At 30.8% G+C, this 18,836-nt stretch overlaps 1 protein-coding gene across 1 annotated transcript in view; it reads left to right on the top strand.

Moving 5' to 3' along the window:
• The window catches only part of LOC127713021 (nucleoredoxin-like), a 41,856-nt gene extending 23,020 nt beyond the window's left edge, over positions 1-18,836 (top strand). Inside the window, exons 3-7 of the mRNA XM_052219621.1 lie at positions 86-290; positions 5,143-5,231; positions 11,417-11,507; positions 13,219-13,328; positions 13,708-18,836. Coding sequence (XP_052075581.1) covers positions 86-290; positions 5,143-5,231; positions 11,417-11,507; positions 13,219-13,328; positions 13,708-13,902 — 690 coding nt within the window. The 3' untranslated portion in view covers positions 13,903-18,836. The remainder of the gene's footprint in view (positions 1-85; positions 291-5,142; positions 5,232-11,416; positions 11,508-13,218; positions 13,329-13,707) is intronic.

The following is an 18,836-nucleotide window of genomic DNA, read 5'->3' as shown; positions in this document are numbered from 1 at the left end:
ATTGACAAGATTTTTATACAACATTAAAATGTTACCATGGTTACGACTTTTTATTTTTATATGTATTTTTATTATATTTTTTTAGTGTCCACCATGTAAAGCCTTTACACCAGAGTTGATAAGAATTTATGAGATGTTAAAGTCAAATGGAAAGAATATGGAGTTCGTGTTCGTCAGTTCAGACAGAAGCCAGGATTCGTTTGATGTGTTTTTTGATTCCATGCCATGGATGGCGATTCCGTTTGGGGATTCAAGGACAGAAGCACTTAAAGGCCTTTTCGGCATAGATGGTAACACAAAATATATTTCTCAGGAAGCATGTTTCCAGAGTGTTGACAAGTTTTCTGATGTTTTAATGTCATAACAGACTGTCCAGAATAGTTTTTCATGCAAACGTAGAATATCTTTCAACACTTTTTGCTGATATTTAGCAGCTTTATATTGTATCATTCCTGTTGAAAACACATCAGTTTAGTGCTACATACTGTTGATTCATTTAATTTCATTTGTACCAATTTCATGAATTGAAAATAAATTGTATTTTCATTGATACACAATGTACTTGATTTCCTGGTTTGCATTCAAGCCTAAGAGATATTTATATTCCTTCGATCATTTGAATATTGGTTGATCTTTATGTACAAAACCAACATAAATTGGTACCCAAAGAATAATAAAGAATTCACAGTTCCTCTTTCTCTAGTAACATCATTTCATCACTATGTGAAAAAGCAATCTTGATTAAAACCTGAAACCATATTTGTAATTAGAAACTCCCACATCAGAGTCCTTTTACATCCCAACAAAGATCACTTGACTTTGGTCAGGTATTTTCTTATTTCTCATTTCTTGTTACAAATTATGTTGATTGAAATAACCTTTTCCCTTTAGGACTCAGAACATTACAGTCATGACAGTTATTAAGTATAGGGTTTGGACAGGAATAAGTTTGGAAACTCCTATGGTCAAGAAATGACAGTACATTTGCTTGATAAATTTACTTTCCAAAGTTTTCTGTTGAAAATTGATGCTTGAAAAAATGTAACAATTGAAAAATCTGAAAAACTGTTTCCTGTATTTATTAAAATTTTGCATCTGCATGCTATAATATTACACAATCCTATTTGATGAAAGACTATACTGATAAAATTTCCAGATTAAAATCTTGAAATCTTGGAACATTAAATGAAGGAAGAAATTTAGATAAATCATCATTTATAAATCTTAAATTTAGATAGCATGCGTTAATGAATGGATACATTTTATAACCAAGATTATGTAATTTGCAAATATCTATTACATCAAGTTCACAGGACCTGAAAATAATATCAACTTTTTACACATTCATTTTAAAGTACATGTATACATTTCTATGTTGAATCCTTTGATTTGAGATATTACCAACAAAGTACAGAAACTGATATTTTCCCCTAACGTGAAAAATTAAACCTTCCCCTAATAGGTCAGAATTTCAATTAATAATAGTGTTTAAACTACTTTAACTAGTTGTAATACTGTAATATTTAGTATCTTGAATAACAAATATATGTTGGAAAAGATTTTGTATAACCTGTTCTTTAACCATTGTATTTTGACCTCACTACCATGGAAAGTAGGACCCCCTGCTCTTATATACTAAAGTTTTAAATTATAATAGTGTTTAAACTTCTTTAACTAGTTACAATGCTTCAATAAGTATCTTGATTGAAAAGATATGTTGGAGAAGATTTTATGTCCCTTTTTTTTAACCATGGTATTTTGACCTCCATACAATGGAAAATTGAACTCCTGTCCTTAAAATTCAGATTTTCAATTTGTAATAGTATTTTAACTTTTTCAATTAGTTATAATGCTGCAATAAGTATCTTGAAAGAAAAATATATGTTGGAAAAGATTTTATAATAATTTTTATTAACCAGGCTACTCTACATAGAAAATTGACCCCCCCCCCCCCCCCTGTGATAGGTCAAAATTTCAAATAATCATACTGTTTAAACTCTTTTACAAATGTAACTAGTTATGATGTTTGTTATTAGTATTTTGATATGAATATATGTTGGAAAGGTTTTTGATGAATTTTCTTAACCATGGTTTTTTCAACACCCTTCTATGGAAATTAGCATGATTCTGAGAGATTGGATTCTGAGTTTCTGAACAAAGATAGCAAAGCCAAAAGCTTAAAACTAGTTTTTTAATACCATTGCTGCCACCAGTTGTTGTAAATGTCTTTCTCAATAAATGCAAATTAGTCCAAATGGGTTTACATGGGTGTTCATAATAAAGTGTGTGTTTGTTCCAGACCATATGAGTATTTGGACCATACGTGTACAGTCCGGACCATATGCGTATACTCGTATGGTCTGACCATACGCGTACGGTTGGACCGTATGAGTATTGGGGTCTAGTAGAGCTGGACCATACATGTATTTGGACCATATGGGTTAATTTTAGACAAACATTTATCTTTAATTGAGTTTTACAAATTAACAATATTACAATTAGAGGAATAAAAGTGAATAAGTGAACATTCAATCAATTGAAATCTAAATCCTGTTTTGGCACTCTCGTCCTGGGTGGAACTTGTTGCCATAAGGAACGTCAGATTTTTTACATTTACATGTTTTGTTCATGCATATTACTTTGCATTTGCATCTCTTGCTAGCAACGGAAAAGCTTGCTTGTTTTGCGTCAGCATGAATTGAAATTCCTTGTTTTCCAATGTGCAGTTTCAATTTTGCATGTCAAAAGTTCTATATCACCCATATCATAACAGGAGTTTAATATGCCAAATTCACATAAAAGTTTGTACAAACTTGCATCTTTACCAATTATATCATCAATCCTACATAATTCAATTTCATGTACATGTATTACTGACATGCTAAATACAGGAGATTAACAGATTAAATTTACGTGACTTTTTATGCTCCACCTAGGGGCATTATGTTTTTCGGTCTGTGCATCCGTTCGTTCATCGGTTTGTCCATCCGTTAGTTCGTCCATCTGTCCCGCATCAGGTTAAAGATTTTGGTCAAGTTAGTTTTTGATGAAGTTGAAGTCCATTCAGCTTGAAACTTAGTACACATGTTCCCTATGATTTGATCTTTCTAATTTTAATGCCAAGTTAGAGTTTTGACCCCAATTATACGTTCCACTGAACATAGAAAATGATAGTGCGAGTACGAATTTCCATCTGTCATATGTCCATTGTCCTTGACCTCATTTCATAATCCTGTGACTGCTTGAAAAATAATTATATTTTTTTTGTCATGTGAATTTCTCACTTATTATGAGTAATAGAATAACTATATTTGGTATATGGGTTCCTTGCAAAGTCTACATGAATGTCAGACAGGGTTCACCTGACCTCGACCTCATTTCGTAGAACAGTGATCAAGGTTAAAGTTGCGTGATTAAGTCAGTTTCTCAGATACTATAAGCAGTAGGTCAATAATATGTGGTGTATAGAATGATTGTAAGGGGTACATGTCAGTCTGGCAGGTTTCATCTGACCTTGACCTCAATTTCATGGTTCACTGGTCAATGTATAGTTTTTGTGTTATGGTCTGTTTTTCAAGCGCTATAAGCAAATCAGGTCAACTATATTTGTTGTATGACATGATTGTAAGGTGAACATGTTGTTCTAGCTGGTATCATCTGATCTTGACCTCATTTTTTTAATGGTTCATTGGTCAATGTTACGTTTGGTGTTTTGGTCTGTTTTTCAAGTACTATAAGCAATAGGTCAGCTATATTTGGTGTATGGAATGATTGTAAGGTGTACATGTTGGTCCAGCCAAAATAATCTGACCTTGACCTCATTTTTATGGTCCATTGGTCAATATTATTGTTTTATGATTTGGTCTGTTTTTCAAATACTAATAGCAATAGGTCAGCTTTATTTGGTGTATGGAATAATAGTCAGGTGTATATGTCTATCTGGCAGGTATCATCTGACCTTGACCTCATCTTCATGGTCCATTGGTCAATGTTATGTTTTTTGTGTTTTGGTCTGTTTTTCAGTTACCTTAAGGTTGATGGGGTGTCTAAATTAAAATCCATAGAATTTTTTAATAATTTGTCAAAATGTAATTTATATCATGCTTTTTCCAAAAATATAATAAAAAGTATGGGTCATGGGGCTTTTTTTACACTACAGGTTGTGCAAAATTGTCAGATTTTGTATAGATTATGTATGGAAAACCCAATTTTGTGTGATAAAAAGAAAACTGCACCATAGAATTTTAAGATAAAATAGGAGAAGATAGCTCTAATAATATGCTTTCAGATAAGAAAAAGAAAAAATGGGGTCACTGGACTCGTTTTCTTGCTACGTAATAAAATAGGTATATTCACAACACATTCTATTTTAAAAATTACTTTATCTGAGTTATCTCCCCTTATGAGGCAAAGTTGAAAAAAAATGAATCAAGCTAAAATATTTTGTTTTTTGTAAAATACAGCGCCGTAAATATGATAAAACACATAATTTTTTATTTTAGCATGAAAAGTCTCACACATGAATTACATACTACTCTAGAAATTTGCACATTTAATTAAAGATCTAGACCGATTGTTATCTGCTATTTCAAAATCCAAAATGGAGGAAGACACCCTAGCTATCGTAAGCAATAGGTCAACTATATTTGGTGTATGGAATAATTGTAAGGTATACATGTCTATCTCACAGGATTTATTTGACCTTTACCTCATAGTCACAGATCTTAGAAATGTTAAGATTTTCTGATACTTTTAGTAAAAGCTTTAACTTTAAGACTTTCAACATAAAATCAATGGTCAGTAAAGCAGGTGAGACATTTCAGCGTGTGAACTCTTGTTTGCTGAATATGTACTTTCACAACACTTCCTATTGATTTTATGTTCAATATGTTAACCATCAAGGTCACAAATCCTAAAACCAGATTCAAATCATTGCAGAACAGTCTGAACTGCAGAACTCTGGAAGTGATTTGGAATTGGAACAAGACTGATGAATTTTGATTTTATTAATATTTTACAGGTATACTTATTTTGATGATGATAACTTTGTTACACGTATACCTTAATTAATGATGATTATTTTGTTAGAAGACATATTTTGTAACTGGTACACCTAGTTTAATGATGATCATTTTGTTACAGGTATACCTAGTTTAGTGATGATAGATGATAAAGGGGAGATAATTAACTTAAATGGGAGGGCAGCTGTTGTAGAAGATATTGAAGCAAAGGTATTTAGTGTGTGATATTTTTTCATATATTATTTATTGATAGGTAATAAAATTTTATAAATAGCTGTGTCCATAAACCCAACCCATCAAAACTTGCTACTACTACCAACCTTGACTTTAGTTAAACCACAACTGTCGTCTGTATATTATTTCTATTAAGACAAATTGCTGTAGTGTATAAGAAGGGTTGTAAAGGGGGGATACATGCACGGGAATAATGTTAAATAAGAATGAATTTCTACAATAAACATAACACAGAAAATGACAGTATTTAAAATGTTTTTTTCTTCCTGCATATGTTAATTCTTGCGTTTCAGTTCTCAACTGGCAACCTTTATCATATTCAAAAAATAGCAAGCATTTAAGAAGCTCCTTGAATTTTACTTGAAATAAAAGAACAGAGTTCTAATGTCCCCTGTGTTGCACATATTTTATTTATCTAAGAGCAGTAACTTTTTTTTTGTTCTTGAAAACTTTATACAAATATCTTTGAGAAATGAAGGCTTGAGAGAAAATACAATGAAACTTCCAACATGATTAATATTTTCAAGGGGCATAACTCTTAAAAATATTTGATCCGCACTGATTTTCGAACTTGTCTAAGACATTGCTTAAACAGTCTTACATCTAAACCCTTCAGAGTGAAAATTTCATATCTTTTCTCAATTATAATACAGTCTTACATCTAAACCCTTCAGAGTGAAATTTCATATCTCTTCTCAATTATAAAATGGTTAACTAGAGCTGTAAATCTGTCATCTCATGCTGATAAAGTGACATAATATTACCTAAGGATGTACACCTCTGAGGAGCCAAAAATTGCTAGAATTAAACTTTTTTTCTTAACCTGATTTTTGGGTTTATATGACTGTAAAAAAATAATTGGTGAAGAAAAAATCTTATGGTGGTGCACTTCTTTTTTTGCTACGGCCCTTTAAAAGTACCCAATTTTGATGATTTTCCCACTTTTCATCAATTTTTACCTATTTTTGGGCTATTATCGTGAAAAAAATCACAGTTCCACAATTAAACTTTTTTTCATACTTTCAATAAAGATGAAGTGGACCAATCTGAATAAATTTAACTAAAGAAAACTATAGGTAGGTGTTAATATAAGAAAGTTTTATCATATTTTGATGCTTTTTTGTGTCAAATTTACCATGCTGTCAATTTTGTAAATTTGTGATTTTAACAAAATGCCTATTATTTCAACTTTTTTGTTATATATGATTGAAAAAATACATATCTAAGAAATTTGAAAAGAAAAAAATGATATGGGATGTACATGATTCTGGTAAAATCATTTTTTGTACCCCTCACCTATTTTCTCAAAATTTTGGCTAAAAAGACTGACTTGATTGGTCGTAAAATTTGAAAAATTGATTACTCAAAAACTACTCATTGTAAATACACAATTTTTCACAGGGTTAAGTTTAATTATAACATTTTTAAAATTCATTGATATTTTCCACTTGTATCACATGTTTTGGAAATAATTCCAGAACGAGATTTCAACGAGACTGAAACGTCAGAAGAATACATCCTTAACAAACAGATGTTTAAAACAAAATAACTGAGTTTGTTAACAGTAGAGATGATAATACACAATATGTCTGAGTTTTCTGATATTACCACTCCAGGACAGGAACATTGAATTTAATTGAAATTTTGTTTATTTTAACATTTTTATAACTAATCATGGAAATTAAATATTAAAAAGGATGAAGGAAAGTTTGTGATGTCATATTTCCCTACACATTAAAAAAAAATGAAATTTTTATTTGTCTTCTTATGATTTTTAATTTGTATTACATGTTTAAATTTGTAATTAACTAAATATTCACATTTGTATTTACTATTAATTCATTCATTCAACAATTGCCACCTATTATCAAGAAAACAAAACATGAGGGTATTCATTTACTAACAAACTTTTAATTGAAGTGACAAATTTATTTGAATATTTTGTCTTTTCTAAGTGGTATGGCTGAAAAACTGATTTTCAATCCTACATCATTTTGATGTGATTTCTTGGGCATAGATATAGGACTGTATATAAACCTTTGATATAAATTTGATAAAAATCTGGCAAAAATTGTACACGTGAGAGCGCTTACAATGCAATTTTCCATACAATTAATACTTCCAAGTGGCATAACTCTTTTAAAAATATTTGAGTGGCACTGATTTTCAAAGTTGTCCGAGACATTGCTGATAAAAACATCTGATATCAATTTGATAAAATTCTGGTAAGTATTGTACACATGAGAGTGCCAACAATGCAATTTTCCATATAATTAATATTACCAAGGGACATAACTCTTTTAAAAATAATTGATCAGCACTGATTTTCGAACTTGTCTGAGGCATTGCTGATATAAACCTATAATGTATTTTTTATAAATATCTGGCAAGAATTGTACACGTGAGAGTGCTAACAAGGCCGGACGGAAGGACAGACGGACAGACGGACTGTATTTCTTTGTCCCCATAAAATTAAATTTACTGATCAGGTTGAACAGTGCCCTGTCTAGCTCGAATGAATGTCAAATACACAAATGCAAACATGTTCATCGTTAAAAAAATTACAGCGAAAATCTGGCATGAAAATACTCATTTTCTAACCCCTATTAGTTTACCATATGAATTTTATACACATCTATACGATTTATTGTTTTATAAATACTCTTACTATTGATTAAGTTATCTCACACATTGCATTCCTAGCAACAGTTTTTACAACTATTTGACATAAGTACTTTTTAATGCTTTTTATTTATTTAATAGAGGATTGCCAACATACCACCAAGTTTGTAATGATTCTTCTCAACAAAGAAGTAATAGTTATAAAGTAAAGTTATTTATGTTGAAAAATTATTTTTTTTATTAACTTTCATTAAAGAAAAAAGAAGGAAGTAGAGAAAACGTGAACTGTGGAATAATTTTTACAGACATAACATGTGATATTAGATAGCCGAGAGTTTTAGGTTATTTAATGGATTCTATAAGTGATGTATCATATTGGATAATTGAGAGTTTTAAGTCCTTAAATAGGTTCCGTAAATAGCAGACAGAATTAATTGATCAATTTCAGAAAAACTCATAACCACTTAAAAAATAAATTAATAAAAATGCATACGCCATATTCTCTATTGTGAAACATAGTAAATTTGTTTTACTTCAATAAGAAATAAATTGAAGCAATAAATTCATATTTATTTTTGTCTGGTTAAAATCTAAAAAATAGACTTTAAATAGAAATCCTATTTGTAGTACAAAGAAATAATATGGAAATGATTGTGAAGTTATCAATACACAAATGTGATAAACAATATAAAAAAAAGGGAAAAATAGGGTAAAAGTATGCTGATTTTGTTTTCTCTCATTTACTCCACCCCCCCCCCCCCCCTCCCCCTTCCAAAAGAAAAAAAAAACAAACAAAAAGCAAACAAAAAAACCTAAGCACATTAACAAATTATAAACAAATTTTCTCCAGTTTTCAATAAAACTTGATGTTTAAGTGGTCTATTTGATACTTATACAGTGTATTGACTCTGTCTGTGAAATTATTCCTTAAAGGGATCTACCACACTTCTGGGATAAGTAACTTCACATGCAAAGGATATATTTCCATTAAATTCATCCAAAAGGGGCTTGCCTCAAAGGTAAGTTGAGTCAGTTGACACATGTAATAGCAAAACATAAGGAATAGTAGAAAGAGGCACTAGCAATAATCAATTTCCTGAGGAAGGACATTAAGCTCTATAGATTGTGTCAGCTCACTTTGAGGGGAACTGCTTTTCAATGAGTTTAATGCAGATATATCCTTGCAGGCGGTGTAATACCTAGGAGCTTAACACTGAAATGTTCCTGACATACAAGCATTTATTTTTGTGATAAGATTTTATGTGAAATACGTTACTGGACATTATCACCTCAATATTTTTTTAACATTTTGTTTAGACTGCATGTATTGATCAATTTTAGTGACTTGAAGTACCCTTTCAGTTCAAATGCAGATGTTCAATTCTGTTGTTCAAGACAAGAATAGATTTGGTTTAAAAAAATTTGGCATCCATTTGTGTGAGAATATTGCATGGTATTGATGGAATAGAAAACTTCCCCTATTAAACAAATAAATTTGAAATTGATAGGGAACAGTTATATCATGATCCATGGTCACTGTTGTTTAGTTGAATATTTTCCCATTGAAAATTTCTTTTCATGCACAAGTACAGTAATGGAAGCCACCAAATTTGGTTAAATTATTGCATTTTAGAAAGAAAGCTACAATAGGACAAAAAAGCTATCATTTAGTCTTGACAAGATCTATCAGTGAGCTAAAAGAAGAAAATTATTTTTATTCTGTTTCTTTGCATTGTAGGATTATATTATCATTGATGTGTACCACAAATCCTCTTTTAGAATAAATCTAATGAAAACACTGGCGGAACAATACTTCATCTGAACCATTCCTTTTTTTTTTTTAGAGTTATTGATAAACTCAAAATTTCATTTAATTTTTTGTTTTAAATACATCATCCTGGAATATGCATGAAATAATTACCACTGAACGTTAAAGCAAGCAAAAATTAATCAATATTTTATACAAATAAAAGAATTCATTCTATTCTAATTTTCAAAAGCAAAAATAAGAAACAAAACCAAGAAAATCAGGAATGCTGTATTGTTATCAGAAAATAAGATCTGGTTTAACAAAAAAATTAATGAAAATAACATGAATGTAAAAATTATTCGATTATCGCATCGCAAAAATAGAAAAACTGTGACAAAGTATTTAGATTTCATGTTTCCAGGCTTTGTCAGATAACCTGAAAGTGTATTTGCTTTGAACTTTCAGTTTTTGCTTTGTTTTCTAACTAAAATCATATCAATCTCTTAACAAGATTTTTCTTTCGATGGTGAGTTTTTTTAGGATATGTAATGACAGAAAGTAATACTGGCAGAATTTCAAATCAAATAGGGAATGGAAACAGGGAATATGTCTAAAAAAATAACCGCCGGCCAAAGAGCAGAAATAGCCTGAGGGCACCAATGGGTCTTCAACGCAGCAAGAAAATCACACACCCAGAGGCGAGCTTCAGCTGGGCCCTGAACAATAATGTATACTAATTCAGCGAGAATGGATGCCACACTAAACTCCGAAACATATTTATATAAATGAACTAAAATTAAAAAAACACACAAGACTAACGAAGGCTAGAGGTTCCTGACTTGGGACAGAAAATGTGGCGGGGTTAAACATGTTTTGTGAGATCTCAACCCTCCTCCTATAACTTTAACCAATGTGGAATAAACATACACACAGCAATAGTATGAGTAAATTTAGATGTGTGGTATAAGTCAATTATGAGATATTGTCATCACAAAAAAAAACAAGAAGATATTTAACTGTAATTCAATTTCATGGGGTCTCAACATTGGATTTTGGGTACAGACGTGCAGCTAGTATTTTGAATACTCCCACCATTCATATATTGAAATCTTGTGGACATCACAACCCATAAATATATTTAATTACAAAGTCATTACCCATTCATAAATATATATTTCTCAGTTATCACATATACAATTTATGACATTTTAATTTGATTTAAAAGGATGAAATAGCATATATATACAGATATTTAATTGAAAGATGAAAATTACTGACCCATTGACATTTCATGTGGTGTAATTGCAACCCTTTGATATATTTGACACATAAAAAGGGCCCATTTCGGGATCTGTATTCCTTCATATTGGAAGTAACCCCCTAAGTCCAATTCATTTTCATGGATACTTTTTTTTAGAATTTATTTTTTTCTTGCAGTCTTTTCTGTGATATTCATTTTACAATTTTATGTTGATGTTTCATAGAATAGGAGATATAATTTTTTCTTTTTCACAACAGTTTATAGTCAGGATTATGTTCAAGTGAGAAAAGTCACTTAACTAAATCACTCATGCCTAATGATATGTTTACAAAGAACAGTATTACAAATAAAATGTATAAGCTATAAAATTTGCTGGGGAATTCCCAGACTCATATCCTCACTCTTGAAATCAATAACAAAAACTAACTGCTTCTTTCCATAAATAGATTGAAAATTAGACTTTATGAATTAAGTATAATAACAGTACTTTCTCAGTTGTTGTAGTACAGTAATACTATCTGATTGCAGGATTTTCCATGGTACCCAAAGCCTCTGAATGAATTAACTGGTTCAGCATCAGTCATGTTGAATGAGTCAGCTTGTTTAGTATTGTTTACAGGTAGGTAACTGGTTCAGCATCAGTCATGTTGAATGAGTCAGCTTTTTAGTGCTGTTTACAGGTAGGTAACTGGTTCAGCTTCAGTCATGTTGAAGGAGTCAGCTTGTTTAGTGCTGTTTACAGGTAGGTAATTGGTTCAGCTGGTTCAGCCTCAGTCATGTTGAATGAGTCAGCTTGTTTAGTACTGTTTACAGATAGGTAACTGGTTCAGCTTCAGTCATGTTGAATGAGTCAGCTTTTTAGTGCTGTTTACAGGTAGGTAACTGGTTCGGCTTCAGTCATGTTGAAGGAGTCAGCTTGTTTAGTGCTGTTTACAGGTAGGTAATTGGTTCAGCTGGTTCAGCCTCAGTCATGTTGAATGAGTCAGCTTGTTTAGTACTGTTTACAGGTAGGTAACTGGTTCAGCTTCAGTAATGTTGAAGGAGTCAGCTTGTTTAGTGCTGTTTACAGGTAGGTAATTGGTTCAGCCTGTTCAGCCTCAGTCATGTTGAATGAGTCAGCTTGTTTAGTACTGTTTACAGGTAGGTAACTGGTTCAGCTTCATTCATGTTGAAGGAGTCAGCTTGTTTAGTGCTGTTTACAGGTAGGTAACTGGTTCAGCTTCAGCCATGTTGAATGAGTCAGCTTGTTTAGTGCTTTTTACAGGTAGGTAACTGGTTCAGCTTCAGTCATGTTGAATGAGTCAGCTTGTTTAGTGCTGTTTACAGGTAGGTAACTGGTTCAGCTTCAGTCATGTTGAATGAGTCAGCTTGTTTAGTGCTGTTTACAGGTAGGTAACTGGTTCAGCTTCAGTCATGTTGAATGAGTCAGCTTGTTTAGTGCTGTTTACAGGTAGGTAACTGGTTCAGCTTCAGTCATGTTGAATGAGCCAGCTTGTTTAGTGCTGTTTACAGGTAGGTAATCAATCAGGGTTTATGTGCATGGAAAAAATAAAATGAATGATTTACCAATGATTTGAATATAATGTTTAGGCATAAATGTTGCATTTTAACCTATTTGCACAAAAGACAGCGAATGACAACCATCCAGCGCAAAAACATCTGAAATACATTGTGCAAATGTTCATAATAGTTCTACCACTCTATTAAATTATTGTAAAAAAACAGGCAGCTGTTGGAAATGTGAAAAAAGCTTCTGAAATTTCTATCAAATGCTTTAGTGCAGAAATTAAATTTATAATCATTAATATGAAAAAAAAGAGATGTGGTATGATTGCCATTGAGCAAAATTTCCACCAAAGGGCAAAGGATTATGATGTTAACATCTACAGGTGAAGGAATGTCCTTCAACAATGAGCAAAACATATGCCATATGGTAAGATATTGATTAAGGCTCTGAATGACATTATGTGTAACATTTCAGAAGAGAAAAACCAACAGCCTGATTTAAACCTATAAGGTTAAATAAAAAACAAATATAGCATTTTATATATTTGAGAATATTGTTTTTAAAGAAATTAGGAAAGTAGAAACTCTGAATTCATTATTATTCGTGATATACCAATTTTTTGTGGATTTTGTGGGTATAGGTAAATCACGAATTTAAATGTACAAAGAAGTGTACACCTTTAGTTATAGGCTTGAATAAATACTTTGGTAAAACAACGAAATAAAATATAATTGAAAATAAAACATTTCCGGACTCCACAAAAATTGGTTTCCATGAAAATAACTGAATCCACAGTATATAATTTGATTTGATTGTATTACAGAAGGAGAAGATAGTGATATAGATATGGCTATAGATGTACTGAGTGAGTTAGCTCAGGAAGAGAGTGAGAAAGGAGAAGATCAAGAATTGTTTTTCTTTTTTGGCGCTGATGTATGTATTATACTAAAATAAAGGGAATAAAAATAAAAATAAGTGGATGTGGTATGATTGCTAGTGAGACAACTTTCAACCAGAGACCAAATGATGTAGAATTTAGCAACTTTAGGTCACTGATGGCCAGCATGCACTTCAGGATATGATTTCACCAAATTTTGTGGTAATTACAAACTTTTATGAATGATGAAGATTCCTATTCAGTATGAATTTTAAAGTCACTAGGTATAAGATCAAGGTCATAGCTTCTTAAAATAGACTGAAATTTGTGGAGGAAAGGCGAAGGGTTCTCAGATTATGTACTAAGATAAGGTTAGTAAATGTGTGCTTTATTTTTAATACATATATGAGACTAGATATATATTGTATTTTTTAGGATGATATATGTTATAGTGTACGAGATTTTGCCAGTTTAGATGACCAGTGCCCATTACTTGTGATATTTGACTTTCCAGAACAGAAAATATATGTATGTAAAGAGACAGACATTACTAAGGACATTGCACGAGCGTTTGTCAAAAGTTATTTTAATGAAACTTTGGAATCCCGACCATTGAAGCCATCAGTATAAATTGTTATCTTTAAAGTGGCAATTTTGTAATGCAGATGTCATCATAAATACTTCTAGGAAGTTGTATTTTTTATTCAGCCTAGTGGAACTGTTGGATAATTTGTCCATTTGAGAAATATCTCAATTTTTGATTTAACTAATGGAACTGTGAGACTTTATCATCTGATCTGGATATACTTGCTGTTATTTGAACTCGGCAAAGTAAATTGAAATATCAAGATTTAACTTTTATGATGAAAATCCAGAGTAGATTTACAATGAAAACTGATATATCAAGAGTTTATTATCAATTGATAATCAAAATATTCAGAGATGATTTGTACAATGTACTGAAATATTCAGAGTTGATTTATAATGTAAATTAAAAAATCCAAAGTTGATTTATAATGAACATTGATATATCTGGAATTGATTTATTTTGTTAATCAAAATATCCAGAGTTGATATATATAATTTACATTAGAATATCCAGAGTTGATTTATAATGTACATTGAAATATCCAGAGTTGATTTATAATGTACATTGAAATATTCAGAGTTGCTTTATAATGTAAATGGAAATATCCGGAGTTGATTTACATTGTTAATAAAAATATCTAGAGTTGATTTGTATAATTTTCATTAATATATTCAGAGTTGATTTATAATCAAGGGTCCGGAAACGGTCATATTTGCCAGTCATGACCTAAACTGAAAGCTATTTGTACTAAATGACAGACTGGGATTTAGGACAATTTTATTTTTTTTACAGAAATAATTCCAGTCATCTTACTTGAGATCAGATTTCTTAATCGCCATTTTGCACTTATTTTTGTTTTGTAATCCCTTTCCTGTAATAAGACTGCCACTCCAGTATAGTATGATAATCCTGACGGCCCTCCTAATAACAATATTAATGCCTCCAGGAAATATTGACTTATGATCGCTATTCACTTATTACTTGTGTTTTTAATTCATACCTGACAGTGATCGCAAGCTCAGAACTAATATTAGAAAGAAATTAAATTTCCATGACAACTTTCTTCACTATTTAATTACTTTTCAGCAAAGACAATCTTCAATTCTGATTTAAGTAATTTTCCACAAGTCAAACTTGTGCTTTATATACAATGTAATACGCATGTGTGAAATTGTCTTCACCAGATTAGACACTTAATCGTAAAATGCAAAATGATTTTGCTAAATAAAACGAGTGCAACTTTTATCTGTTATAATCAAACACTTTCTAAGGTAATAAAATTATAAATCTGGTGATTTCCAGTCAATTTGATAAACAGAACGAATCCCGGAAATGAATCCGGAATTACTCGTACTCCAGTATTGCTGTGAAACTTCTGGTTTAAATTTCTTCTTCTAAATCGAAAGGACACTAGCGATGTCTGAGAAATTTACCATTTTGAGTCATTAAAATCATTTCAATTCTAAACTGTTGTTTTTTTTTTTTTTTTAAAAACAGTAACAAAAGTCATGAAGTAAATGTGATGAAACAGTCAATACAAGTTAGTTGATGCTATGAAAATAAAGTGTAAATAATTTTTGATAGTTTGAAAAAACACAGAAATGGTGTGAAAAATTCCGGATCCTTGTTTATAATGTATATTGAAATATCCAGAGTTGATTTATAATAGACATTGAAATATCAAGTTAATTTTTATAATATAAATTTAAATATCCAGTAGTTTTGAAAAGAAATTTGTAATGAAATTGATACTTCCTGCTGTATTTTAAGTTTAATTCTGCTTTTGTATCACTGCTGTTATATATTTTTCTTGTTTTTAAATAATTCAGAAGAACATTTTTGGGTTTGGATCCCTAAAAAACTGTATGTTCAATTACAAAACAGTATATTCAATTACAAAAAATGGGTTTTGAAGCATTTATTTGCATAGAATACATTTTTGAACTTTTAAAGTTGATAAGATTTTATATTCTCAGTACTGTGAGAGGAGTTTTATGAAGATATTGAATTTTTGTTATTAAGAAACATGTCTTTATGGTTACCATTATATTTCATTCATTGTTTATAAAATGGTGTAGTAAATTAAAATGATTTCATATTCTGTGAAAATATAGTGGTAGATTCCTCTAAAATTGATTGTGTAGAAATCATTGGTTGAGGGTATTAGATTTGTGATTTTACACTTTGTACTTACAAAATCAATGAAAATGTGCATATCAATGTTTTTATTTTAAAATTTATGATTTGATAAACCCCAAATCCACTTGATATGGAACCTTACAATAAGGTGAAATTACTGAAAGAGAGAGCAGTATAATTTAATGGGTTTTTTAAGTGCAGTTAATTATAAAGATTAATTTAAGGTTTTCAACATCATTATAGTTTTTTGTGCATTTTATAGTATTGATATTATTGTAAAAATTCCAGGATGACAACCCTCTGCTTATTAAAGCTGGGATGTATGATAATATGTTAAAATATGTCCTTCCTACCTCATTTCCCACCTATAATTCCTACTAAACCGAATACCTAACCCTTAAGGGAGGTTAATCCTACACAGCTACTTTAAAAGTACAAGCCTTCTTTGAGATGCATATAAACTGCAAGGGCTCTGTCTTAAAGGCAGTACTTTGACCTATAATTGTTAACTATTTATACATTGTGACTTGGATGGTGAGTTGTCTGTGGACTCATACCACATCTTCTTATTTATATGTACATCTGTTGAGATGCATATGAGCTGACTGCATCTGTTAAGATGTATATAATACGTACATTTTTCATATAAACTGTATATTTTTAAAGATATATATGAATTGTGTATGTACATCTTTACATATATATAGTATATATACATTTTCACTGATGTACAGTCAATATACATCTCAAGGGATGTACATTTTATATACAGCTTAACTGGGAAACAGTCTTGGTGCATCTTACTAAATGTACATCAAGATCGCTTGTACTAAAGTAGCTGTATACAAAACAACAAAAGTTTAAAGCTATGCAAAATGAAAGCATTTCATTAACACAGACTAAATATGTCAAAGCGTACATCATCTTTAGTTATACAATTGAATTTTTTTGGGAACATATTGGGATTTGGAAACTTGTTCAGCTGAGAATTTTATATGTAGTTAACTATGTACCAAATGAAAATTTAAAACATTAAATGGTATGATAAATATTTAAAAAAAAGTTTAGGTACCCTTTAAACAGTGAATTTCAATTCCTTTCCTCATCTATTAATTTGTCTGTCACACTTTTAGTATTGAGAACATACTCCACATGATTAGAGTAGCTTGGTATAAAGTCTGCAGGACGGATTGTATAAAAGTAATCTGGTGATATTCAGTCATGATCAACTTATTAGTTGCCATAAAACACTGGTAAAATTATAAATAATTATTAACAGATGTTATCACAGTTCATTGTTACTTTATTCCTACACATACTTACTGGCTGAGAGGTGTAGGTCGCTGGCCACATTTACTTGAACAGGTCACTTCAGCCTATCATTTTAGGTGCTACTAAACAGCCATGGTTTTTGGTTGATTTACATGTCCACCCACTTCATCCTATCACTATTACGGTTGGGAGCTTTTAATAGCTGTCAGAGCAGTCTAGGAACTGATAGTTGGCTGCATTATCACATACAGATCACTTCAACCTAACACTACTGATGTAGGAGCTATAAATAGCCATACATTTTGGTGGCTGAGTAGTTGAGTATTTGATCCCATTTATATGATCAGACTCTCCAGCCTGTAACTATGACAGTAAAAGTTACAACCATGAGTTAGGAGTCTAAGTAGTTAATGTACAGACACTTCAGCCTATCGCTATTAATATAAACTTGACTGTTAAAATCAAGTCAACAGATCATTACTATCATAGAAGTTCAAGTCTTGCTCTGATCATTTAAAAAAATGGCAAACAGCATCCAGTATCAATGTTTGTCAGTGACTCTTAATAGATCTGTGGTTTACCTTACACATACTGACTTGCTCCACCTATGATATTTACCATGGAGTAGGTTGTTTTATCATACAAAGAAACATTATATAATTGGATCTTATTAAGAATCATTTGAGCGGCATTGGATAGAAATCGACCTTGTGCAAGTGCATGTATACATGTACATGTATAAGACTTTGCTTGATTTTGGAACATTCAAATATGAAATAAGATAAATTTTGGTCTGTTTTGTTTGGTTTTTATATCAACTCAATTTTTAATCAGTTACAGTCTTTGCATAGAGAATTTTTCAACCCGAAATAAGTTAACAGGTGTATTAATATTGATTTGCATAAGTCGAGTTCTATCTGATGCAGCTCATTTATTGTTACTTGATTTTATCTATGATTTATTTAAATGATAATAATTGGATTACTGAAGGAAATGATTGCACTCATTTTGTATGGACTGATAATGTTTTTATCATATTGACTGATGTGATAACTTAAATATAGTTAATTTTGTGTCATTTATGGTGCAGCAATTATAGTCTGACTCGGTTAAATGTTGTATAATTGCTGAGATGGAATTTAGGCTAAAGTAGAACTTTATTTCCTGTCACGTCAAGATGCTATAACAACAAAAAGATTCCCGGCTGGTATGTGTACGAAAAAGATATATTTTAAAACCCGATACATATAAATTATAGTTAGGAATATTTCCTTGAAAAAAACTTGAGTTTTCTGAGTTAATTCAACCCAACAGAATACCTTTAACAGTTCTCTAAGTGTTTTGATAAATTGTAAATGGACATAAAAAATATATCATTTGATTAAGACAATGATTTAGAACATGACAATATATGTGATTTATTTGTGATTAAGAATATTATAGATATGTGTTGTTGTCTATGCAATTATTTTTGTATGATGAATTGCCACAATTCATTCTTTTATTTATAGATTTAAACTGATTGTGCTTTTAATTCATATCATTAAATGATTGGATTTGTTAA

The sequence above is a fragment of the Mytilus californianus genome, unplaced genomic scaffold, assembly GCF_021869535.1.
Source record: "Mytilus californianus isolate M0D057914Y unplaced genomic scaffold, xbMytCali1.0.p SCAF_8, whole genome shotgun sequence".
Lineage (NCBI taxonomy): Eukaryota > Metazoa > Mollusca > Bivalvia > Mytilida > Mytilidae > Mytilus > Mytilus californianus.
Note: the sequence above shows the minus strand (reverse complement) of the source record. Positions and strands in the feature narration are given on the sequence as shown.